General features: G+C 44.8%; 1 protein-coding gene across 1 annotated transcript; it reads right to left on the bottom strand.

Annotated features, from left to right (window-relative positions):
* Positions 1-16: 16 nt before the first annotated feature.
* On the bottom strand, positions 17-25,030 carry bmper (BMP binding endothelial regulator). The gene is made up of 15 exons (XM_064343395.1): positions 23,958-25,030; positions 22,289-22,374; positions 15,750-15,849; positions 13,029-13,111; positions 12,103-12,193; positions 11,676-11,758; positions 8,608-8,707; positions 7,711-7,820; positions 7,148-7,288; positions 6,632-6,736; positions 5,878-5,923; positions 4,899-5,225; positions 4,037-4,373; positions 1,901-2,031; positions 17-1,231 (listed from the first exon to the last, which is right to left on the bottom strand). The coding sequence occupies exons 1-15, from the start codon at positions 24,076-24,078 to the stop codon at positions 1,050-1,052; spliced, it is 2,043 nt and encodes a 680-aa protein (XP_064199465.1). The 5' UTR covers positions 24,079-25,030; the 3' UTR covers positions 17-1,049.
* Positions 25,031-26,239: the final 1,209 nt, after the last annotated feature.

Below are 26,239 nucleotides of genomic sequence, written 5' to 3'. Positions count from 1 at the left end.
ACTCACAACAATGAAGTTTCATGAAAAGAATATATGTTGCTCTTAAATAATTACTTACAAAGACAAGTGAAATATATATATATATATATATATATATATATATATATACATATATATAGTACATACATAAATATATATGTATATACACACACATATACATATATATATATATATATACACACATACACAACAGAACACCTTCAGGTCAGAAATAGACTTGACTGTACACCATGCATTCCAAAATACAGTACATATTCGAGGCCATTGCAACACTGGAGTCAAATTCAGCGGTCTCTTCTCTTAGGCAGAATGCAGTAAAAACAAACAAATACATACATAGCTTTCTTCCCTTTAAATCATTTTAACAAAATTAAATTTGATTTTGGCTCTTGCTACATTGTGACAAATTTTCTATATATAAATTAAATTTCAACAAAAATAATATTAATACAAAATGAAGTTGTCTGAAAATCTCTATACAAATCTCACTAGTTTACAGTATTACATTTAGTGAGGCCATGTTTCAGAATGTTCACTCATATTCCAAGTGTGTATTTTCTGACATGATGACCGCAAGCTCCTATATTCTTTTTCATTGTTTTCATTTGATCTAAAAATATGCAGCCAGCATCATGTCTTCTCTCCTCTTAAAGGTACAGGTCCTCCCCAGAGTCCCATCTTCATTGATCCGTTGTGCCTCCTGGTGGTGGGCAGTGGTACTGCAGTCCCCCATGAGTGAGCAAGGAGTGCCTGAGGGTGGGGAATGCAGTTTCCCGCCAGCTCATGCCATCAGCAGGAGCAGAAGTGAAGGGGGAGGAGCCCAGACAGGCACTCAGGAAGCCTCGTACTCTAGAGACATCCCAATAATGCAGCGGCCATGTTAACAGCATTGCAGTCCAAGTCTGCCGCGCTGCATGCAGATTCCCTTTGGTCTCAACATCCTTCATTGTCTGTGACTGGTCTGTGAGCTGCTCCCACACCCCCTCCCCTCTCCTCTCACAAGTACCCCCGCTAACTACCCCGCTCCTCCCGCCTCGGGGCAGTTAATGTCACCGCCCCGGGCACAAGGTGGGTTTGATGCAGCGACCCTGGAACAGGACCAGGTTTGCGGGACAGTGGCAGCCGGCCACGCAGGGTTTATGGCACGGTCCAATCTCGTTCCAGTTGTCGCAGGTTTTGGTGCAGCCCGGTCCGCACGTGTCATACACTGCACCATGCCTGCACTGGGTGGCTGGAGGGAGGGCGGGGGGGAAGCAAAGGAAAATTGGGTCAGACTTCTTCAGCCCATATGCCTTACTGTGCATCACAGTGATCTCTCATAAATAGACTTTTATAGCAATAAAGACCAGCACTAAGAACATTATGTGTGATATTTAAGAAAATGTATATCAGATTCATTTGTACAGTGTAGTGGCTGAGTCTGCTTTGCAATATACAGTGTGCTAGCACCTACAATTTTCTGGTACTCTGGTACTTAACCAGGTTACCTGCAGTTGGTGGTGTTTGGCAATACAGCCCTACTGGCTGCTTTGAACGAGAGCAACCGGCAAGTGATTTCACGTGATGTAATATTGCAATTATGTGATGATTGATATTGGTAAACATTTCCAGTAAAAAATTAAAGAGATTGACCATTTTACCCTTCCCAATTTCACTGCAATCAGAACATGTAATTGAATACAAAAATTCATAGATTACATAGTGAAGTAATATTGTGTAAAGAAGTCTTTCAAATGACAAAATCCAAAGTGGACTAGTTGGGAAAAACATGATATCTATGTTATCAAAAACCAGACACCAACCCTTTGTTCAGTAATGCTTTCAATAAATAGTGTTCATATAAAGTGTTGTGATTGGCTACATCTATGTATTTTAATTGGTCAGGTGAGCTGTCCCTCACCCACGCAGGTCTGTTCTGGCCTCCAGTGCACTAGCGCCCCCTCCCGCTCACAGGCCCGGCTGTAGGCAATGAAGGACTCACAGTAGCAGTTCTTGTGAATGGGACACTCACACATGTCTGTGACACAAGACCTGAGGGGACAAACAGCGAGAGAGAACTCAAACACTGAGAGACGCACCAACCACAGACACTAAGACATGGATTAACCACAGACAGTACCACCTTCCCAACAGCAGAGCTGCAAGCAGGCCAACTCACTACATCTTTAATTTCACTGAATATACACTGATTGAGTCTATGCAATCTGGGATAAATGGGATGCATAAACATAGACTCAAATATGGCAGGCTAACTGCCATAGTAACTTGTATCTTCCTGAAATTAGATGGAGTATGTAAATAAGGAGCAAATATCAGCCGAGGCTCTCACAACAATTTTCCAGTGTAGCACTGTCTCCATCTAGTGGCATCATTTAAAATTACGAGAAAGTTTCATTCCGGGTAGTACAGCTGCTCCAGACAGTGCAAAGCTGTCACTGGAATGTCTAGTCAAAGGCAAAAATGTTCACCCAGTAACATCACTGAGCCAGGAGACTAGTATTCTTGTATACACGCGAATGCACATGTATGCACACGCACACGCGCACACACACACACACACATAACCTTTATTTTTATATGAATTACAACAGGCAATATGTCTCCTATAACTTCAGTCCTCTCTCTCTCTCTGTGGGGGTTAGGGATGTTTCCCATCTGGACTATAAAGCTGTTGAAGCTAAGGCATCATCACTCATCTGGAGATTTTCCTTCCTGCTCTGATTACATCAGCTACACTCTCCTCCTCAAACCCACGCACTGACCTGAACATTACGCTTTCATCCTTTCATCTAGTCTATCGTTTTCAGGCCCAATTTCTCTTTTCTCCATCCCATTTTTCTTTCTTGCTGTCACTGTGTGTCTGGTCAGTGGAGAGGGCATTTGCTGTCTCTTTTGTAGTAAACTTTTCCCCTCCGGGGAATCACTGCACTTTTACCCCTGATCGTTGCCCTTGTTTGCAATGTGAGTTGCTATGGAAAGAGTGTCTGCGAAATGCCAGTAAACCAAAGGTAGTAATTATGGGTATGAATGTGCTTGAGAGAAATAGAGTGTGTGAGAGTGAGAGCGAGAGAGAGAATGAGTGAGAGAGGGAAAGAGAGAGAGAGAGAATGAGTGAGAGAGGGAGAGAGAGAGACTAGGGAGGAGATGGTTCTCATTCTGTTTCAGCCAGCAGAGACAGATGCACTGTTAATGATTTTCACAACCCCCACCCAATTTATGGCGGTGCTTTCATTTGATCACATTCCCTGATCCTGCTCCAGGGCCGGCCGTCCGTCCCTTTCCCAGAGCTGCGGAAAATGCAGGGAATTCTTACGCGTGTCATTCTGATGGAGCGTCAGTGGTGTGCTCCCCCCCCCGTTCACAACACCCCGCCATCTGGCTGTTGTTGCTTTACGCGGTAAAGTGGGTTAGGGCGACGCCCAGCTTTTTCGTAAAGGGCCGGGAGGAATGCAGCCGGAATGTTCTGGTAGCAGGTAGGGGACGGTCAGACGACCCGGGACTGAACCGAAAAGAGCGCTGGGAGGCGGACAGGCCGTGTTCTCATCTGATGACTAACATTCCTTGAATCCTGCTGTGATGTCACGCTAAAACAATGATCCCACTGCTGACATTTACCAAAATATTACATTGGCAGTGTAATGCATATTTAATAGACCACAAACCTGTTGATTCGCACCATGACCTCATTTGTCTGTGGGAGTTTCAACAACAGCCCACCATGCTAGAATAATGCTGCAGGTATGTTATATCATATGTTTCTGGGTTTCGGTTTTGCACTATGCAATCACATTTTTTTCTATGGAATTTTCCCATTGTCTTTGTGTTGGCCATTGAGGCTTTATAGAATTATAGTTTAGGAAACACACTCACAGTCTCTCTCTCTCACACACACACACACACAGATACACAGACACAAGCACACACACACATGCACACACACACACAGATACACAGACACAAGCACACACACACATGCACACACACACGCACAGATAAACAGATACACACACACACACACACACACACACACACACACCTGTAGAAGGAGGTGAAGTCCACGACGGAGTGGCACTTGTGGAACTCCCAGGACTTGAGCTTGTGGCACTCCCGGTGGGCGCGGAACTTGACCTTGACGGAGCCGGGGCAGAGGATGGAGGGCGGCTTCCTGCGCGGCAGACCGCACACCTCGTTGCTCTCCACCCGCCACGTCTCGGCCAGCTCGTCCACGTCGAACTTGAAGAGGCCGTCGCGGCCGATGGCGTCATCCCGCTTGTGGCCGTTGTAGTTGCCGCACAGGCCGCACAGCTTGCCCCTCAGACGGGGCGCGGCCACCACCTCCACAAAACTGTCCCCGTCCCACGTGATCTCCAGCCCTGCAGCCACACACACAGGCACAGCTAAGCACAGGCTCCCTAAACACCCAGGATTTAAACACTGAGTACCGTATACATAACACAAACCCATTAACACTGAGAACCCAACACTGAGCACTCCTAAAGACCATGACACTGAACACTAAACCCTGAGCACCTAACCCTGAGTACAGTATGTAATACTGACCCATTAACACTGAGAACCCAACACTAAACACTATATACTTTGCACTCAACACTGAGTAATGAACACTAGAGTATTTCCAAATACTGAGCACCTAACACTTCTGTCTGTGGGAATTCGTTGTTTCTGCATATAGCCAGGAATTATGCATCTGTATTGGATTTAAGAGAAATGAAGACTATTGGGGACAAATGCACAAAAAAACTGCAGACATGTCAGGACTTGTTCTACGGTCAGGGAGTGAGAATTCCACATTGGCCCACCCTGCCACACCCAGGCCTAGCCTAAAGCCCCACCCCATCCCGCCCCACCCTAAAGCCCCGCCCTAAAGCCCAGCTCACCCGCGCTGGTGCTGAGCTTCAGCAGGTAGCCGTCCAGGTCGATGTGCACGCCGAGGCCGTGGTAGGGCAGGGCGATGCGGCTGCCGTTCTGCCGGACGGTCAGGTGCTGGTGCAGGCTGAAGCTGTGGCCAGCGGTCAGCAGCTCCACAGACTTGGTCCAGGAGAAAGAGCGCGTTCGCCGCGCATCGTTCTTCACCAGCACCTGGAAGCTGGCCGCGGGGGAGCAGTCTTTGGTGAGCACATACTGGCACGTGCCCTGGAAGTTAAAGGTGCGCCCGTCGAATGTGTTGTAGTGCGGGTCCCCAAAAACAGTGCACACCCCAGGTTCTGGTGGAGAAGGAGAGACACGGTCAGGACAGGTCAACACGCACACACACACAAGCACATGCAAACACACACATGCGTGGACACACATGCACGCACACACACAGGCACACACAGGCAGGCGCACACACACACACACACGCACATGCAAGCAAAACATATGAGGGCATTCGCTCACTCATTGCCTCATTCAAAAACAAAAAAACTCAAAGCTTAACAACAACACTCACACAGGTATTTTAATGTCAGCACTCACACTGGTGTTATCCTGTCACACAATCTGCACCTTGAGCCAAAACCTCACACACAACACCCCTGCCCACCCACTCACTTTCTGTGCTCAGTGATTGGAAGGGCTTTGGGTGATTGACAGGGCTTTATAGACTACAGCTCTACAGCTTGAAGAGCCAGCAGTAATTCCTTCTTTAGCAACTGCGATGGGATTCTCCTTCTGAATATCCAAGGTACTCCTTGCCCTCGGCAACAGATTCAAGCTGAGCTTGGCCACCCAAAATCCTCACCCCAACGATTTTGTGTAAAAATGCATCTGATCCAGGATCAGTTTCTACAAGCTGCCAAATACACCTTGGGTGTGGTGCGTGAGGGAGGAACAATAACATGCTAATTTAAAAATGAAAATACATAACTTACTCACTTTCAGTGCAAACAGGGCAGCAGCCAGTGCGGTTGAGTATTTTGTTCTGCAAGGAACAGACAGACAGACAGACAGATAGTCAGACAAGAGGAAGAGCATTCAAACTGCATCTGTGAAACTAGAGATGGTCAACAGACAGGGGAGTTGTTTCAACTTCCCTTAGAGGTGTACATCAGAGAGCCTTTTTACCCCCCACATTACCAACCCCCAGGCCAGCATTACACCCCAGCTCCCCCCCCCATCCCTCCACAGAATACAAAGGGCTCTCATTGTTTGAAGTTCTCCCCTCCAGAGATTGCGAGATTGCTTCCCAGGGTCTAAAACACAAGCTACTTTTCTTCCGTCACTCAAAACATATTTCTTTTGTCAGAATCATAAAGGTACAAGGACAGGGGTGGAAAGGGGGTCTGGTTTGGATCCTGTCAGTCTCCTAACTGGAAGGACAACATGAGAAACGGTGACATCACTGCTAAAAAAACACTTTAAACACTTAGCAGGAAAGATATAAATATTAATGACGCAGTGTATGACTCACACCATGGTCTCGGTTTTGGTGACAACCCATAAATCTAAAATGAGATAGTGTTCTTTCTTTCTAAAGAGGCATATAACAGCTGAACTATTTGCATGGAAGAAAGTAACACATTTAATTGAGTCGAGGTTAAGGACAGATTTGAACTAAATTCAGGCCATGGCGGATGAGTGAGGAAAGTGAAGAGGAAAGGCAGCGAGCCCTTATCTGTAGGCCACTCACCGAGGGACAGCTTGTGATGGGCACACACTGTTTCTGGTGGCACTCCACGTTGCCATTGACGCAGGCGCACAGCGTGCAGTTCACCGATGACCACATTTCCCCTTCCTGTCACACAGACAGACAGTGTTATCTCTCCACAGCTTACTCACATGCAACCCACACAGTATTAACCTCTCCTCAACTTATTCATTAGCAGCATACAGACACTAAATGTACTCATAAGGAATATACAGACAGCATCTGCAACCTATTCATGAGAAGCACATAGGTACTGTTATCTCCATCATGTTGCTTTGTATACATCCACACATTTTAAAAACATTATAGGGGAGACTGTGGTGCAGTCCATAGTGTGGTGTTAAATAAGAAGCTTTGTTGCACAGAAATGACCACATACATGGATATACACGTAAACATGAAGCATGAAAAAGTGAATAATGTTAATAAGAAGCATGCACATGCAGAAGCATGTCAGTTTGAGCAGACGTAAGTCTGGAGTCTGGGTCCTCCTCTCACCCTGTAGATCTTGTTCCTGACTCGACAGTACTTGATGTCCTCCACCTTAATGTATGACAGACACTCATCACAGCACTGCTCCCTGTCGCCGTGGCAACTTCCAGGCCTTGAGCACCTCTTCTTACACACCACGGTGGAATCCTGGGTAATGGAGGAAAAGAAGAAGGGTGAGAGGTGTGTTCATGGTGCTGGGAACAGGGATTCTGCGCCACTTGTTCATATGCAGCCATTTTGCCATTGTAGGACAAATTAAGCATATTCTGCACAGCACAAAGCCTGACAGATATACCCTCTGAGCAGAAGGATTACACATTTCACAAAAAAAGTTACACAAAAAAACTGGCGATAACTGATGTGCCATGCTGGAGGGGTCACAATACAGAAGATATCCTGTGAAAAAGAACTAACCAACCAGAGCCAATCCACAGTTTACATGCAAAGAAATGGGCCAATCAAACGGAGGCGTGTACAGAGTAAGGCTGTGAAGCAGAAAGGCTGTTATTGACGTGCGAAGGGAGCCTGGCGCCGAAGGCCCTTTTGATGGCCTCCCGACTGTGTCTCACCTTGCAGGTGCACGAGGTGCAGTTGTCGTACTTGAAAGAAGTTCCGTTCTCATAAACCTCGCTGTGAAACAGGCAGCTTCCCAACGACAGATCAAACACCTTCCTCTGGCCTGTCACAAAACCCAAAATAAAACACAAGCGTGTGATTGACATACATAGGATTCCTCGTTCCGTAAAGGCGAGGGTTACTTTCAAGAGCGCCTCTTAGTTTTGAGGGGGTTCTTGTCAGCTTGTTAGGTGAGTAACTCCTGTCCCGTTTATTGTGCTCTTAAGACCGCTTTTACTGAAAGATTCTCAAGAAGCCCTGTCTCCATAAAGGCCACAGCTGCATAAAAGGTCAGGACTGTGGGAACCTGCGAAATCTGGAGAGGACCCCCTTGCCCTTTGTGCAGAATGCTGAGTTCTCGTAGCTGGGATGAATGCCTCATGCTTCAGTCTGTAAAGGTGCTCACCACAAGTACAGGCTGGGCTCTATGGTGACAGGCTCAAACTTTGGCTGTGTAGATACTGATGACCAGGGAATCCAAAGTGGGAGAATACAACTGGCCCTAACCTGCCAGGGGTAGGGTGAGTGTAGGCCAGCCAGGGGTCCTCAAGGTACCACTGCATCTCCCAGTGACCCAGCAGGAGAATTCAGCTCACCAGCTATCAGCAGTGAGAGATGCACCTCTCCACCTCTGCGCTAACTCTCTCCTGCAGCAATATGTGAAATCTATGGTATTCCACTGGCTTGCAAGCGAGTGAGTTGGTGGCATGCATGCACTATAGCCACAGAATGCCTGGTGTGCGGGTGTGGCTGGTAAACAGGTAACTTGAACTTGTATCATTAAAATACATGAAGGAACACAGCTTAGAGGGGCAAAGTCACAGAGGCAGGTAGAGGGTTGCCAGGGTTACCTAGGCACTTGGGGCAGCACTGTCCGGGTGGGGTGTGGCTCAGGAAGGAGGGGCAGGAGAGCACAGGGCAAACCTCCTTCATGCACAGTGTTCTGCCTCCCTGAAACACACACAATGGCTTTTTTAAACATGAGAGAGAGAGAGAGAGAGAGAGGAACAGTGAGAGAGAGAGAGAGCAAGAACAAGAGAGAGAGGGAGAGAGTGAGAGAGAGTGTGAGATAGAGAGAGAGAGGGAGGGAGGTAGAGAGAGAGAGAGAGAGAGAATCAAAGTTAAGAATGTAATCAAGAACTCCAGGTGTTAACCAAAGTGGATCCATGAGTCATCCCTGCATAAATAGAATGTTTGAGGTTTAGAGTGACACAGTAGACAGGCCGTCAGCACAGTGTAGCCTGAGCCTGTGTTTATAATACAATTTTCATGTGTCTGACAGTCACCACAGTGCAGTTTGCAACACAAGCCACCTCCCCTAGATTTATGTTGGGAGATACACAAGCACTTAATGTCCTTGGCAGCTTTAACCGAAAAATACCATAACACTGTGCTACCAGAAAGCTGTGAGTAAGACCAGTCCGTTTGTTAGTTTTAGCTCTGCCACAAGTTTAACTCCAGCAGCGAGGTCACTGTGTTCCAGGCACCGGCTCCACTGACGAGAACCCCTCAGGTCCACCAGTGGATACCAGCAAACGCTAACAGTGACGATAACACAGCTTTCCTCCTCCAGTAGATCTCACTGGTTGACATACACAGAGATTACAATAAAATTGCTTTGAAAGCTTGGTCATAAAAGGATGGTGCGGTCAGTGAAGGAGATACAGATGGAGATGGAGAGAGTGGGGAGCAGACAGAGAAAAATGTGTATTCTGCAATGTTCTCACAATGTTTCTGCCATGTAGTGGCAGTGTTGTAACACTGACAAACCATTCCAGGAACACAGAGAGAATATTCTGTGTTAGCTGGGGTGAGATTTTGACATGGCGATGGGTAGCTACAGTTGGGAGAGGGCTGGTAGAAGGGAAGGGATTATGGAGGGTGATGGACAGACAGGTGGGGAGGTGCATGAGAAAGATGCACGGCAGGATTTTTTTCATTGTGTGACGGCGAACTGGCATAACCAGCCCACTTCCGCCCCTCCCCTTCTTTTGACAAACAGATAAGACCTGCCGGACAACACCGTCAAATAAAAAAGTTGTCCCACTAATAGAGCACACAAAGTGCACGCCTGGAATGCGTGTTTTTGGGGGTTTGTAAAGGGCAATGCTTGCCACATGAGTGCTAGATGGTAGAATTGGTGTGAGCCAGTGTGAGCGTTAACATCTGCATTGCACACAATCTGGAAGTGTTCGGGGGACGCGTCCAGCCACGGGAAGTAAGGGTGGGGGGGGGAGACTTTATTAGAGACAGCCAGGCTCACTTGATTTATGACATTAAGAGATTCCACTTCATTATTCTCGTAATGATTAATACAAAATAAGGCAATACATTAAAGTGATCATAGGATGACTGGGAAACTAAGGAATTCCTTTGAGTTTTACAGATATAGTGCAGTCCATAAGTATTTGGACAGTGACAGCATTTTTGTTTTTTCGCATCTATTCATTTGATTTGAAACAAAACAATGAATGAAGGGCTGCATTTCCTGCATGGTTTACCCGGATGTAAATACCCGCAAATGAAAGCAGACAGTCTGCACTTTAACCCCATATTCAATTGTTTTAATTTCAAATCCAATGTGTTGGAGCACAGTGCCAAAACAACAAAAAGTGTATCACTGTATCAAATACTTATGGACTACACTGCATGCTCTTCATTAAAGCTTTCCTTTCTGAAGAGCAAAGAGGAAACTGTGTGTGTAGGAGTAAGAAGTGGGAACTGTGTGTGAAAGAGTAAGAGTAGGAACTGTGTGAAGGAATAGGAGATATCAGTGGCACTGATTTAAATATAACTCCAACCAGCACCTGTCTTAGCCAGAGAAAATACAGGAAACGGGAGATTAATGTCATTAATGGCAAAGTGTCTAATATGAATGTGAGTGACATAGGCAGAATAATCCAGCACCAACCCAGCACTCACTGGAAAACCTAGAAAAAAATGCAGTGAAACCAGAAGACTGCAGACATTAGTCCCAGGAGTGATCTTGCTGTCAAAGATTATCCCTGTAACCAGCCCGTCATTTATCTATAGCATATAAATAATAATTTAATAAAGAATATTGTAATACTGAAACCTAAAACAACATCAGCACTTTGGAGGGGAAGGAAATGTTTTTTAACTGGAGGTTTTTTATGTTGTTGTTGTTCTTCTTCTTCTTCATTATAGTAATAATAATAACAGTAGTGGTAGTAGTAGTAGTAGCAGCAGTTAGTTTGTGCAGCACACTGCATATTATTAATAAGAGTGCTTTGTACAGATGAGGGGGTGGAGGGGGGCATGTCTGGGTGGAGGGTGCTTTTTTCTGGCCAGTTTGGCACAGAGAAGACCCTTCCTTTATAACCTGAGAGAGCCAGGTACTGCCAGTCAAGTGTTGGAGTGCATGGCCATGACACAAGCCTGGACTACATTCAGGATCTGGGACCAGGCCGTCTAGACAGCCTTCTGTCCCCGCAAATCCACTCGAAACACCCCTGGGAGGCTGCTGATGTCATTAATATATTTATTTGCCAACTGTAAATGATATTTTTTGGGGTGGGTGGGAGTAGGGGAATTTGTGAAGGGTGGTGTTAGGAAAAGTTGCGGTCTGCAGGAAAGCTTATTAGGTGTTTGGCCTACAGGGCCCTTCTGTGATTTAGACCAAGCCTTTCCTTCATGGCTCAAAGAAGCACGTCATGCAATGTTGCTGAAAGCTGTTGGTTCAGCACTGGCAATATCACAGCTGACATAGGTTTTTCCCCTATTCCTGACTGGTTTTGGGGAGAGGAAAGAGAGGAATGGCTGAATGGCTGTAGCAAGGTCATCAAGCGAAGCAGGACACACGAGAACACTCTGAGAGATGATTGGTCGAGACTTGTTTGATGGGAGATGATTTGCTGGTTCTCTGATGTGGGTGGGAGGGGCACAGGATGATACTCACTGTACATGAGCATCTGATACATGGCTGTCCTTCAGGATGAAACTCCTCCCTCTCTTTGTACAATCGGCCTTCGAAGATGCAGCCTAGAACAAGAGCAGCAGAAGGTCACTGGCTACATCCTCCATTCAGCCTGGAGCTTGAGTTACTGCAACACTCTGTCCGGACCCCACCCTCATCCAACATGCAAAACGCCAACAAAAAGTTGGGTTGGTGTCAGACATTTTTTAGCTCAAATAGAGACGCCAGAAACCTTTTTTTGCATTGTAATCTTAAATGTATCAGGGTATGTGCTCTGCCAGTCTAAATTATGAAAATACTGTAAATTATATAAATAATTACATAATATTGAGATGCTACTAAGCTTATTTTTTTCAAAAACAAATGACACATATCGGGGATTCACATGGGCTTAATTTCCCACACTCACCAGGGCAGGAGGGGCAGCATTTTTTGGGGTGAATCTTTGGGTTCTTACAGTGGACCACACACTGTACCTCCGCTTCAGTGATGACACCTTCCTGTGAAAACAGGAAATGGGAAATAGGAAATTATTTGTGGTCAGCGTGACCGAGATCATGATCTATATGTCCATGTGCTGAGCAGCTGAGGAACTGCAGGCCAATCCCACACATATGAAGCACACAGAAAACTCATTTTGCTTCTGGAATTATTCCTGCTTGTGAGATCACAATCCCACGTATTTCCACTCAATCTCTTCTCCGTTTGCCGTTTTATCTTTCTGAATTAGGTGATAATTTACGACTGCTTATTAAAGTAGAGCGGCGTGTATTAATCGTAGAGGAGCTTTATAGATGACAGTCCTCAGCACTGTTGGTTTGTGGGTCCAGCACCAAATGTGCACCTGCACACCATTCCCTCACATCCAAGCAGATGGGAAGACGTGACCCTCGGGCTCCCATCCCTCTGGCTCTTGTCTCGACGACATCAAGCCATAAATCAACTGGTGATTTCACTCTCACTCCCCATCTCTTCCTCTCTTCGCCAACTCCGTCTTTTCATCTTTCCCCCTTCACCTCATTTCCTTAGCTCTCCTCTCTGACAGCATTGATTAGTGGCGAAAAGGAAAAATTGGCTGGAGACCTGAGGGTTGTGGGTTCATGACCCATGCGGATGAACACATTGGAGAAGCATTTAAGGACCTGCTTATTGAATTAGGTAAATATCCAGCTGCGCAAGCAGTCGTGCATGGAACTGCATCCTCTGGAAATCACGAAAACTATCAGCAGGTGCTTCTTTCTACCACGGGTGAGATAAAGAGGGAGAGAGAGAGAGAGGGAGAGAGAGAATGAGTGAGAGAGAATGACTTGTAATAACAGGTTCGAGGTGGCGTACCTGGCACCTGCGGGTGGTGCAGGGTTTGGTGGTGGTGCTCCATGTGGTGGAGCTGTTGTAGGCCTTTCCATCCAGATGGCAGCCTGCAGATACACAAAGAGGACCAGTTAGCACTGCAAACACATCTTATTCTAATGCTCCCTTGAAAAACAAATTGTCCGTGTGTATGTATGCAACTGGGTTCATCACTTGGATACCTACAGGCTAATTCATCACGAGAGTAAGTTAGAAAGTTGACTGATTGCCTGTGTATCTGTGAATGTGTAGATTCATGGCTTGGGATTGCTGTTCAGAACAGGTCCCTGTATGAAGAGTAACAGCACCAGGCACAGTCCCAAAGTGATTAATGAACTGGGCAAGCGAGGAGGGATGAACTTCACTGACATTGACACTGACCCTCCTCCTAGACAACTTCCCTTGTTCACAAACAAACTCAGCCACACATGGTCTTGCTCAGGCACATTTTCTTGTTTGTATTAAGAAACTTCAGTGATCCTAACCATGACAAAGTGTTGCAAATCTGTTGGAAATTTGTTTGCATGGGCTTTGGCTCGCTTCCCCGAGCATCACATGAGCTGGCTTGCTTCCTACTGAATCTGCAGTAACTCTGTGAGCTCTACAGTACACAGTGCAACTGAAGCTACTGAAGTTTCTCTGCTCATATCAGAACAGCCGTTTAGCAAACAGAGTGAGCTCTGCGGCTTTGTTTATCATTGTTTAACCCTGATTTAACCAGGAGAGTCAACTCATAACTCATTTCTCCTTTCCTGAGATGACCTGGGGAATCAATGGAGTCGGTATCGATCATAGTGAGTCAGAACTCAGTTAAGTGCATCATTTCAGCGACGGTAACATGGGCTGCACAGTGTCCCATCATTACACAGAGACACTGGGTTTAACTGCACAAGAGGAAGAATGCCCCCAACAATACTGACTAAAAAACAGCACTTCCAACAGCAACCTGGTTTCCCAAACTCTCCCAGCCAAGCACGGACCAGGTCCAGCCCTGCTCAGTTTCAGATATTTGGCAGGAGGTGGATCAGGGTGTTATAGCAGCTGGTATCAACAGCTGAGACACGACACTTTCTCCCTGAAGTAAAACACCACACAGACATCTGATGTGAAAAGCTGATATATAATAAGTCATCCAGGAGAAACTGGTGCGGGGGGACCCCTTAGTGCAGTTATTTCATTTCCAGGAGCTTTTTATTTTATAACCAGGTATTTACCAAGAAATTACCCAGTAACAATCCTCATTGCAGAAACTGCGGGTCGTTATTTTTACCTTGCTGGTATGCAGTAATTACCAGCTGTGTTCAGCTATGAAATCACCTGCATTACTACCATATCATATAGTAACTTCAACACAAAATTCTAGTTGTAATTCTGAGTGTATGTCTTTGTATAATCACACAACTTTGTAGCAAGTATATGCCTTAGTGTGATTTGTTGTTGTAGTTCCAAGTGGGTAAATTTGGTACAGTGAAAAAGCACTGCTGTACTCCAAAAGCAGCCAACCAGGAATCAGGAAAGTAGTAACAATGCCCACAAACAGAACATGTTGGGGAAAGAATGCTGGTGGAGACTTTCTGAGTAGTTCTCACATTTTCAGTAAACTCTGGATCGTAAAAAAAGAGAAGAAGCCGCAAACAAAGGCCGGGGCCCCCTCCAGGGCCAACCCCGGCTGAAGCATAACACCCCCTCCCCACGCTCACCCCCCCACGTTCTGCAGCCCAGATCCTGGGCTGAACCGAGTGAGGCGCTCGTAAAAAACGCTCTATTTCCGTACCCCGCAAAGAGGCAGCTGCTCGCAGCCACGAAACAGCGCTTCAGGAATAACCATCCAGATCTGCACTCGCTGATACTGGAGGAGCCCCAGAACCACAAGGTCTGGCGCCAGAGCATCCGAAGGCAGGCTGCTCCGCACCCCAGCACGGGCCTCACTGGTCTGGATTATGGAGCAGAATGAGTGATTACGCCTAAACTGCGCCTTAGCATGCCCCGCTTAACACTGAAAAAGTGTGTGGTACGCAAGAGAGACAGTGCCTTCAGGCCACTTTATTACAGAGGATCTTAAATAGGCCCCGCTGACAATGTTTCATGCTCTCGTCCAATGGCAGTGCAGCCCATAACCAAGTCACAGGCTGTCCTAAAGTAAGGCAAATATTGGACCTGCAGCCTCTTTCAACTGCAACCTCACTGGCTTAGTCCAAGTTCATAAATGAGCACCGTACCCCCCATGGATCATCAGCAAAAAGCCAAACGCCAATAACCCCAGCACAGCGTGGATGCGTGGGGCATTGGTAATGACATTATTTTCCCACAGGGTGGCAGTAGTGGTAAAAATGCCATTCATTCCCAAGCGATGGTAATATGGAACTGATACAATTTAAGCCAAACACACAGAAACATGCAAAACCCTCACAGTTATGGTTTTGTTCTGCTTCATCAGTCTGATCTCTTAAGTAACCTTCAGGGAGTAAAACGTCTTGGTGGAGGCAAATTATTTGCAATTCATTTATTTTTCTGAATATATTCACATTGCTTATATTCTTCATATTACGCAGTAACATGGCTTTGTGCCCATTGAAGCATTTTAAGTCCTGGGCTTCATACAACAGCCCTCCCCTACCTGCCATTTGAACCAGTGACCTTCTGCAAACACGTCCAGCTACCTGAGCGTGCCCACCTGAGCATGCCCACCCGGTCTCTGAGTCTCACCTTTGCATCGCTCACAGCAGGCTCCGGTCTGCTTGACCACCAGCGCGCAGTCTTCCGCCACCAGGGGGCACTTCTCCTGCTTGCAGTCTGCTTTCTTGTCCTGAATGAGGGGGAGACAGGACAGTGAGAGTTTGTAGGGAGGGTAGAGATGATTCTATTTGTGGACAGACTCAACACCACAAATCATATGACATCAGCAGTTACACTTTTTGAAAATGTAGGAATAAACCAAGTGTTTCCCACACATCTAGGCTACGTCCAGATTGTGACATGGTGTATTTATAAAGATTAAAAATATAATCTAAAGTGCATCTCCATAATGTGTTTCAGAAATGTTACAGCACTGGGGCCTGTATCACGAATCAGGTATACTGAGTTAGCTAGATAACTGCAGTGAGTAAAACCTAGGACCCTCCAAAATCTGGAACATGGACTGAAGTAAAAAGAGCTGTTCCAGGTTTTTACTCAGAGCAGTTATTCAGCTAACTGAGTAATCCTGCTTTGTGAAATAGGCCCCAGGTTCACAAGCAGAGAAATGATGGAGGAATGCCATGTTACTCATCATCTGTTCCACAAGCCAAACCCATGTTTTAATGAAACAATTCACAGAACAATTCACACGCACATGCAGTCAGCTGCAAACACTCATACTTGCAGCTGAATGCATGTATGTGTGCAAAGCGTGAATTTCAGTTTAACACTGTAACCCCCAATAGTTCAGCAACTTAATGTGTTCAAATATTCACAGGTGTTTACCTGAACAACTCCTTCTAACATTCTTTAATCAAGCTATGGTGGCTTATGCAAAGCTGAGTCTACTCAGTTCATGTAATAGGAATGCTTCAAGTACAGTGAACCATTATATATATAAGTCTTAACAAATCATTAACAAATGCCTTTTCTAAAGTAGCCACTACTGATTGCTGAATTCATACTAAGATCTCATAAATTGTGAATTTTGAATGGTCATGAAACATCAATATAATTTGGCTGTGTTTGTGTCACCAGTATTAAAATCACTTGTAAGGGATGAGTGCAGCCAGTGTTAATATTGTTGAGATAAGTCATTATATTTCCTAATGTCAGTTGTGTATAAAGATTGCTAATCTGCATTAACTAAACCATCATTAAACATATACAGCATACTGGTTGCTTCATTTTTTTATGATTTACTTTACAGTATTAAATGTCTGACAGGAAAGCAATCCCCTACCCGTGATGTAAAATATGAGTATATGAAATGCTATTTTGTTGTTTTGCTGGTTTTTGATGAGGTGGAAAAAAACAGATATTTCACCAAAATGCTATCAAAAGTTTGGCAGTCGTTGCTCTCCTCATCCATCCTTCACACAGACTAGTGTGGAAACCAGCAGAAGACCGACACAGTCCATATTCCCAGTGGGACAGTTCATTACAGGATTCTAAAGGATTTACAGTAGTCCTGTAGACATTTTTTACAGTGGGAGGGTTCACCCCTTGTGACCCCAAAAACCAAAGGATAAGACATTCGTGGAAAGACCCAAGGGCTTACAGGAGGTGTCTGGGAAAGTGCCTAATATGGCAACTATCCAGGCCTATAGATGAGACACGTATTTTACAACCTCTTTTGGGCCAACTCACCCCACTTGAGTGCACTAAAATCAGTGGATACAGTGCGATCACAGCGTGTTTAGCTGTGCTATGAATATGGCCTTTTGACCTCACGTCTATGGTGCGGTTAAACAAAGACAACCCAAGAAGTGAGTCCCCCACCATAGAACAACGTTGGCGGTACAGAGCAGACCGTAGGGTCTGGCCTGGTGTCCTGGGAAAGCTAGGGAATGACACTGGAGCTGCTACACCTGTGTGATGCAGACATGGCATTTCAAGCAGCCTGGACACAGATCTAGGAAGCGCAGAGGTAAAACAGGAACAGCGCTCGTACCCGACCATTCACAAAAACCTCAGCACCCTCAGGATGTTTACGCCACAAATCCTAACACAGCTGCGTGCTTCCGAGATGTTCGGCCACCGCAGTCACAAACACACCGGGTTTAAAGAAAACAGAACAGCGAGAAGCCGCTTCCACAGCCACACACGTGCTGCCACGAGGTTTCTGATGACATCATAAAGGCATTTGGAGCGTGAGCAATAACACTTCTCCAAAAATGCCGCAGAACTTAGCAGAGCAGGAAAGAAGGGCCCGTCTGCATCTCTCCACACACGTCTCTACCCCTCGCCCTCCTGCGCCCGGGGCAGACAGCTCAGGCCGAGCCCAGAGTGCCATCGACCGCCCTGACTGAGGGAGAGGCAGAGCTGTGGATGATAATCGGATACTTCAGTTGTGGGGCCACACCAGGAGCTCTCCCGTCTCACAGATCTCACCAAGGTCACGGCCAGGGCCCGACCGACGGACGACCGGATGGATGGGTACGTGACGAGACGGGGGGGGGGGGAGTATTGTCTTTCAGCGGGGGGTTAAGCGGCCAGCCCATCGATCCCGCCGTAGAAAGGCTGGCTGCGGTCAATAGAGAGAATTCATTATCAGCGGCAGAGGCAGCCGAGAGCAGTTCTGTCAGTGTCAGGAATCTCTCTGCAGCTGATAATGGCACCGCTCTGGGCTAATGGGTCGGGGAAGCGGAGCGCTGGAGCGCGGGAATGATGCTGTCACTCCATCCCGGATTCCTGACAGTGATGATCCTGGAGGTGACCTCTACCGGATCGCTGCTTAACATCCTGCCCGCACGTCACTCCGTGCTCCCCGCGGCAACACCGCGTCAATCTAACGAGGAGTCGACGGCAGGTGATAAAGGGGGCTGCCAGGTGATATGAGAGGTATGGGTGAGGCCAGCCGGATAGGTGACAGGTAGAACATACAGGACTGCAGCAACCAGACAGCTGTACCAACATTACAGCTCTGATCACAGAATGCACTTTCACAGAGGCACAGGGCCAAGTGATGCTGTATTAAGACAGTGGACGGAAGAACACAGTGAAAACACAGAGGGTCCACTGATCACCCAGAGAACATCCAGGACATACTTATTCCAGAAAAACGGTCAGGCAGGATGCACCACTCATTGACCGGTAAGGTTCACACAGACAACTGCTTGGTACATATGTCACTGTCTCTGCGGACAAACATTCAGTTTTACTGTAGAATTTTACCAGAAAATATTAAAACGAGATATATAACAGTACTACAAATATTAAATAAGGACTGCCAGACATAAAGTGTTTATCATTTCAAAAATAATAAAATGAGCCAGTTGCCTCAGTGCCAGCTGGAAGACAATGTGTCACTCCAATCGTGTGATGACTGATATGGTAACCTCATCACAAGACTGACATAGCAACATCATTCTGTCCTGCTGTTGCCTGAATTCTTTGAAAGTTAGAGAGCCATTACCATTATCTCAAAGTAGCACATCACAGTCTTCAAAATATCAGCTAAGAAATTTCTCTGCTGAAGAAGACAGAACTGTACCAAAACAATTTCTGCAAGATCAATTATGCTACCATTAACAAGGGTTCAAAACCAAGAAATGAGGAAAGCCACTAATCCTCTGTTCTACTGACATTTATTGCATGGTATGATAGAAAACATTACCTTGAGACCATAACCCCACAGGGAAAAATAACTGTAAAAATGAATTCTGCCAGATGATCAGAAACTCACAAAATCCTAATCTGAACAGGATGTGGCGAAATAAAGGTGCCATATGTAATGTTTACATTTTGAATACATATCATCACTAGATGGCGACAGTTTAGCCTTTTCTCTCCTCCATTCTTCCCTTTTCTATTTCTGTCGATTCAATCAGGGTTACTATAAAGGACAGTCTCCCTGTGGAAATGAACCCGTGCCTCTGTAGCGCTTCTGTGGTACATGCCAAAATAAGGCTATGAACACACAGAGACAAACTGAGGCATGAATTTAAAAAACACAAAAATGTACTACCCTGGGGCAGAAGCCATAGAAAACAAAACAATACATACAGCGGACAGGCAAAATAGCAACAAGAATGGAACACGTATATTACTGCACTGTCATCTCCCATTTCTACCCTATCATCTACTGCTGTTATCCAGCCTCTCACTTCCTCCAAACCTTGCAAAGTACAACATGCAGTCAAGCAGATTTTATATAAAAACTTGAGCCCAAGTTCATATGAATGCTAGTGCGCTTTTAAACATACATGCATGAGATGCTTTGAAACTTTTTCCCTGTATAATAAAAAATGAAATAAAATTTCAAAATGACTGGCAGGAACTTCTGGTAGTAAGAAATATTTTAGTTCTTTGGAAAAAGCGCATATGTCAACGAGGCAGTTACAAATTTCTGAGTTTTGTCCTTGGGACACAGACAGAAAGAAGAACTTTAAAAGGGCACTCAGCAGTAAGATCCACTTACTCTCAGAGTCCTTAACCTCTGACCCCTCACCGTCACCTCCATAACCTCCATAGTGGGCCAAAAAACAAACAGGTCACGACCCCTGCAGCCCAAATCTCTGGGATCTTTGGTTGCTCGCCAGAATGCTCCTCGAAAACGCCTGATCCAGGAATCTGGAACGAGAGACGCCAGTGTCCTGACCATCTCTGGCAGGATGAAGGAGATAATCCTGAGTGGACATTCGGAGAGCCGGCCCCCTCCATTAAAGTAATCCTGCCGGTCCAGGGGCCAACGCAAAAGCCCTCGCAGAACTCGGACTGCAACGCGCTCTAATGCCACGAGTGTTCTGTCGCCAGGAAACTCTCGCGCATGCAAATACCGCCAACCCAATGCCAGCCCTCCTGCACCCCTCCCCCACCCCCTGACGGACCGCACGGTGTAGGCAGTCAACGACAGATAGGGGACCTTTCTTTGGCACCGTCTCAGAATCAAAATCAGCTTCAACTTCCGCTGCTCCACCACCACAATTTTTAAAACAAATCTGTATCTTTCTAATAGATCGGGAGGAATGTGTGTGCACTAATTTAAAAATAAAATAAAACACATGCCAGATCAAAATGAACAGGTTGCCTGAAGGAAAAAGTGAACTGTCCAGATTAAAATTCACTTGCCAAATATCCTTAGAAACGTGTTGAAACAGAAGATGAAAGCAGATCCTGTTTAGCTATTGTTTATGCAACATAAGTAAAGTTGCTCAATTGGGACCAATCTCTAAGCTTCTTTTTTTGTGAAGGATGGGCCTTTCATTTTCAGTATGCTTGCAAACTGATAAGTAGAGACAGGAGTTCTCATTTCTGTTATGGCAGATCACTAAAACAAAACACAACAGGTGTTTTGTGAGACTTATCTGCTGCCACTGCAGAAAGTCAAACGAGGTGGTAGACATTAAGCGGGTGGAAAAACAAAACAGAATCACTACTCTACCATCTCAGTTTCCGACAGATGAGACCATTACAGAGGGAGGATGACGGCAAATGAGTGACATTGGCTGCTGGGTGGTAGGCCCGGTTGCTGCCACGAAAACATGGCAACGTATGAACACAAAATGAATGTATTTCCTTCAACACACTCTGGTATTTTGGCACAAAATGCGAGTACAGACCAACTGTGACCTTTCTGAAGCCTTGCACTTGGCAGATCAAAACCGACGTTAGTAAATGAGACCAGGAAAGAGAGGATGCACCACGTGAGGTATAGGAAAATATAAAAGCGCATATTTTTCTGGATAAATCCAATGATTCTCGTAACATTGCCTTCATATCCTGTATATCATAACGATGTAAATGTAAATTAAGTGACTGAATAGTTTGCGCGTAGCTTACAATCATTTAGACACATGGCCACAACATGAAATATTTTAACAGACTGCGTACTGAAGACAGCTATAGTTAATCGCACTAAAAGTGCCAGGCGATAACTATCACCACCGCTGTTCGCTGAGCATATGATTTACACCACATTTTGGGAATATCATGCATTGTAACATTCACTCATGAGTTCAGTGTACATTCGGGATACAGGCCAACCACATAACTACTCCAAAGAATCTTTTAATCCCCTCTAAAGATTCAACTCTAAAATTCGTAAAAATTGCATGATTTAATCACTTCTTAAAAAACATCTCACCGTTTACAACACCTTTGCAAATTGACTGGACACTTGCAGTCATTGCTGAGACTAGGAGTTTTAAAGTACAGTCGATAGCCTACAGCTACGAGTGATCACACAATGAAATCTGGGTGCTGTGTCGTTCTTTTGAAGCGCTGCCGTGGGGTTAAAAAAGAAAGTAACCCTCCATTTGTACTCCGTGTGTATAACTTGTAGCCGGCGGACATGGTCTTTTAGTCTACCCCGTGACCGCGGACACAGTTAACGCGCAGCAACAGTGAGATTATTTTCTGATTTAACTATCTGCAACGGCGCTGAAAAGAAGTTAATCACACCCATCAGCTGTGGAGTAGAAGCAATCTGGACGAGGGTCTCAGTAGCCTGTCCTAACAATGCATTCAGTATTCATTTGAATAGCAAAACTTAAAGTCGTCAATGCGTAAACACAAGCATCTATATCTGTATGTCTCCAATGACTGATAAAAGTAGCCTGTCTCACCAAACACACGCAGGTGATGCAGGGGTTGTCTGTAATGTTGGGTATGTGCAACACCTCCCCTTCGTTTTCGCAGCTGGCTTCGGTACCTGCGGGGGGAAAAAACAATATTAAAAAAAAAAAATCAGTGAGCTCTTTAATGTAACTATCTCTTCTGATTACGCTATATAGCCTACTGTATCCTCAATATGATACAGTGAGATATCAAATGAAGCGCCTCTATCAGACGGTTCGTATTCTGACAAGGATTATCGGTCTTTTGTAAATTGATTCAGCAGTAGTGTTTTAGATGGAAAGTGCCGTTAGTAAAACTACAAAGGAGCGAAATCCTTAAAATAAACTCACGCACGCCGGTAAAAACAACCGTCTCCAAGAAAAAAATATTTCCGCAAATGTAACTGCACTGCAAAATATTTGTAATTAATAACATACGCTTTATAAAGTTTCAATTCCTTCCCATGGGAGTGAAACACCTGAATCAGACGCAAATTAAAACTCAAGACAAGAAAAATTAGCAGAGACGGATATACCGAATGGGGATAAATTGCGCTATTTTAAAAGTAATGCCTGAGAAAACATTAATTACTGTTTACATGCTGTTGACTTAAACAACTAGGACTCGCATCATGCCCGCCTCAACATACACAGCTTCACGTGAATTAATTCAATTTCGTTTTTATTTAGCCAATTTTTCTGTTTTTCTTGCTTTATTTCACACATTCCCCGTGGAATATCCATTAAAACTGGTCCAATTGCCCCCCTCAGACTCGGGGACTGCTATTAAATTTACAGCCTTTGCGTCTAATTAAACCTGTACCGCCTTTGGTGACTGTCGGAAACCTAATACTTTTGCCTCCAACAGAGGTGACTTTTCCTCTTTTTAATGCCCTAGTTGTTCGCATATAAATATTGGATAACACCAGCCTCCACCTGCTTTTGACGTGATAGGTGCCTGAAAGCACTCTCCTTTTTATCGCCGCTACTTTGTTATTCCTCATAAAATACCTGCTTAAATTAACTATACAGAAAACACTTCTCGCGCAGGTGAAGAGGACAATTGATAGGCGATACTCCGCATATTTAAAATACCAGGTAGCAAGCCACTTGCAAAGAAATCTGATCCAAAAGGATTATAGCCATTGTAATGGCATTCAGTTGATACTCCTATCAAGTTAATTCCCCCCTCCGCGTGAAACGTTCTTGTTTGAATAATGATATGCTCCAGGCTCGCTACCGGCTGCTTAAACCCACAGTGTACAGGAGTTTATTTGAGTTTCCAGCAATCAATGTGATGCAACGTCCTTGTCGGCGATTTGAAATAAATACGGTTAGTGGCAATTCAATTGCAAATGTTGCAGCTCACTAAGCTCCGTTTCAATCACCCTGTGGGCAGAGCGAAATGTAGACCTCTAAAAGATCACAGCGTTAGGCGACCGAAACATCCCTGAACCTTCAACCAGGAGTTCAGCCTGTCATCAGCCGCGCGCATTAAATAACAAAACAACTAAGCAACCGTTTATATATGTTCAATAGTATATAGGCCTATACTGTAGTAGCCGATATATTTCCAATGCATAGCGGACACATTACAGAAAATAATAATAATACTAATACTAATACTAATACTAATACTAATAATAATAATAATAATAATAATAATAATAATACTTACCGGTAATTAAAGTTGAGATGGAGTGAGGCATTTGAAACAACAAAAGCGCGAAGAAAAAGCTACAGGTGAATTTGTTGGCGAGTCTCATAGCCAGTACGTTTAGGCAGCAATATAGAAGCATCCTAATTCAATCCAGGTAAAAATGTTACCAAATTTTAAAATGGAACAAAAAAAAAACATAAAGAAAAACACGTCCTTTCTGTTTATGTTTGTGGTTGTAAAATTGTTTTAAAAACGTGGGTAATTTCCAAGAAAGTGCTCTCATCAACTCAGTACCAGTCTCGCCACCCCTAACCTTCACTTTATCGAAATGCAAAACAGCATCGGGCGCTCTCGCAGGAATCTGCCGACAGACCGGACGCATGGAAATTATAATGACAAAGCAGCGTGGACAGACAGGCGACAATCTTCATTCCAATGATAGTCCTTTCACTAGATCCATGTCCCCAACAACGCAAAAAACCACTTCGAAAAAACAATAGACAGCTAAAAATCATTTAGCAAGGGGCTCGCAAAAATAATGAAAGAAATGTTAAATGTACAAAATAATTAAAACCTGAAAAAATTTAGAAATAGGCTACATGAAATTAACGCAATAAAGCTGTCCTTAAAGAAGTATTCGTGTAAGCCATTGCCTCCAAAACGCAGAAGTTAGATCTGTTGCGAAGATCACCAGGTGCAAAGTGTATGTACCGTCCAGTCAATACCAAGATGCTGCGGGGATCTTGCGCTGTTAGGGCGATCGACAGAATGTCGAATCAGGCCAGTAAAACAGGTACCGTTTCCCTCGGTGCAGCAAAAGTATTGCAAGCATCAAGCCGCCAAGTCCTACCTTTAAAAAACCAAGACACCGAATGATTCCAGTGAAATACAAACGCCGCCGGTCCAGTTAAGCGTTCCCACAGGGGGAACCTCCTACTTCCACGAAGAGATCGGCCCCTCAATATTTAAATGGTTGCCGCGAGATTAATAATCCAGCTCATTTGGCGATCAACCTGGCCCACAGTTCCCAGCTGTCCACTGCTCGTTTGTAATGAAACCATCCGCACAACGAGACACACATACCTCCGAGGGAGATCCACCTACCTAATGCTGTCGTATCTTGTTTCACTAGTAACAACCCTGAATACAAAACGCGCAGGCTACTTCACGCGTCGTTACTGTAAATCTCTGGTTTTTAAACGCTATAATTGGGAAGAAACAAAATAATGTAGATAGTTGGCTACGTTAGAACGTTTTAGCCCCCGTGTCCTCTAGTGTTAAAAGGGTTCATTTGTATTATTTTTGACGACGGCAACAAAATATTTCCACTTGCAGCCTCGTTCTCTATGGACCAGGTTGAGCGCGTGCACGGAACAAAAATATATAATTATAGTCAGATAGACTAATTTATTCTGTAATTGTGTTTTATATCAGATGGATTACTTGTAGTTTAGTAGTTAAAATGCCTCATTCGGTAAAGACGCGGAGAAATGTTGAAATCTCAAAGTTAATATAAAGGAAACTAAGTATTTAATACCACCCTTTCAAAGTATAATCCCAAACATGTCTCGTGTTTTTACAATAGTAATTGTTTTGCTGTCACAAACTTTTCATTACATCATTTGAGTCACATTGTGGAAAAGAAAAGAGTGTCTTCAAAGCAACAATTATGAGCCCACCCATTTTTATTATATTTAATTGCCAGCAATGGAAACAGCGTTTTCCTCCCTTACAACGTTTTTTTTTAATACTCGAAACATGTCGCCACTTACTGCAAACGCCTTGCATTCGGGCACTGCGCTAAACCAACCGGCGATGAAAGTTGGTACCAAGCATTGATTTACAACTGATCAGTTGCGGTGACGACAGTCACTAGATGGCACCAAAGAGCACTATTAAGAGTGCGCACGATTTCCTCCTGCGCACAGGTGATTATAACGCGTTTAGTTTGAGATTGTAGGCCTATTAAGACAGCGTGTGCGAGTGTTTAAATACAAACATAATTGTAATGAATCTAGATTCCAAAGTGCAACGTCGGAATAGCCCAAACTTAGTGTGAAGATGGGTATTAAAATGTAATTTGTTTTCATTAATCACATCAGAATCCAGTGAATGTACTTTCACCTTCCCCCCTGCATTAAATTAAAATTCTACAAATCTGTAACCCAATGGTCAACTCTGTTGACCAATCCAACTGCTGCAGACATGGCTATATTGTCCATTTTGTATGTTATTGTATATTATTGTACCCTGACAGTCAGTCAGTCAGTCAGGCAGTCGTCTAGCCAGAAGTCGAACAG

This window comes from Anguilla rostrata, chromosome 1 (genome assembly GCF_018555375.3).
Source record: "Anguilla rostrata isolate EN2019 chromosome 1, ASM1855537v3, whole genome shotgun sequence".
In the NCBI taxonomy this organism is placed as follows: Eukaryota; Metazoa; Chordata; class Actinopteri; order Anguilliformes; family Anguillidae; genus Anguilla; species Anguilla rostrata.
This window is presented reverse-complemented; position numbering and strand designations above follow the sequence as displayed.

Coding starts and splice junctions, on each gene's coding strand:
- bmper (XM_064343395.1), bottom strand. CDS start 24,078: ATGCTTCTATATTGCTGCCTAAACGTACTGGCTATGAGACTCGCCAAC. Junction 5,924..6,631: donor CCATCACAAGCTGTCCCTCG/GTGAGTGGCCTA, acceptor TGTTCCTTGCAG/AACAAAATACTCAACCGCAC. Junction 1,232..1,900: donor GCCAGAACAGACCTGCGTGG/GTGAGGGACAGC, acceptor CCCTCCCTCCAG/CCACCCAGTGCAGGCATGGT.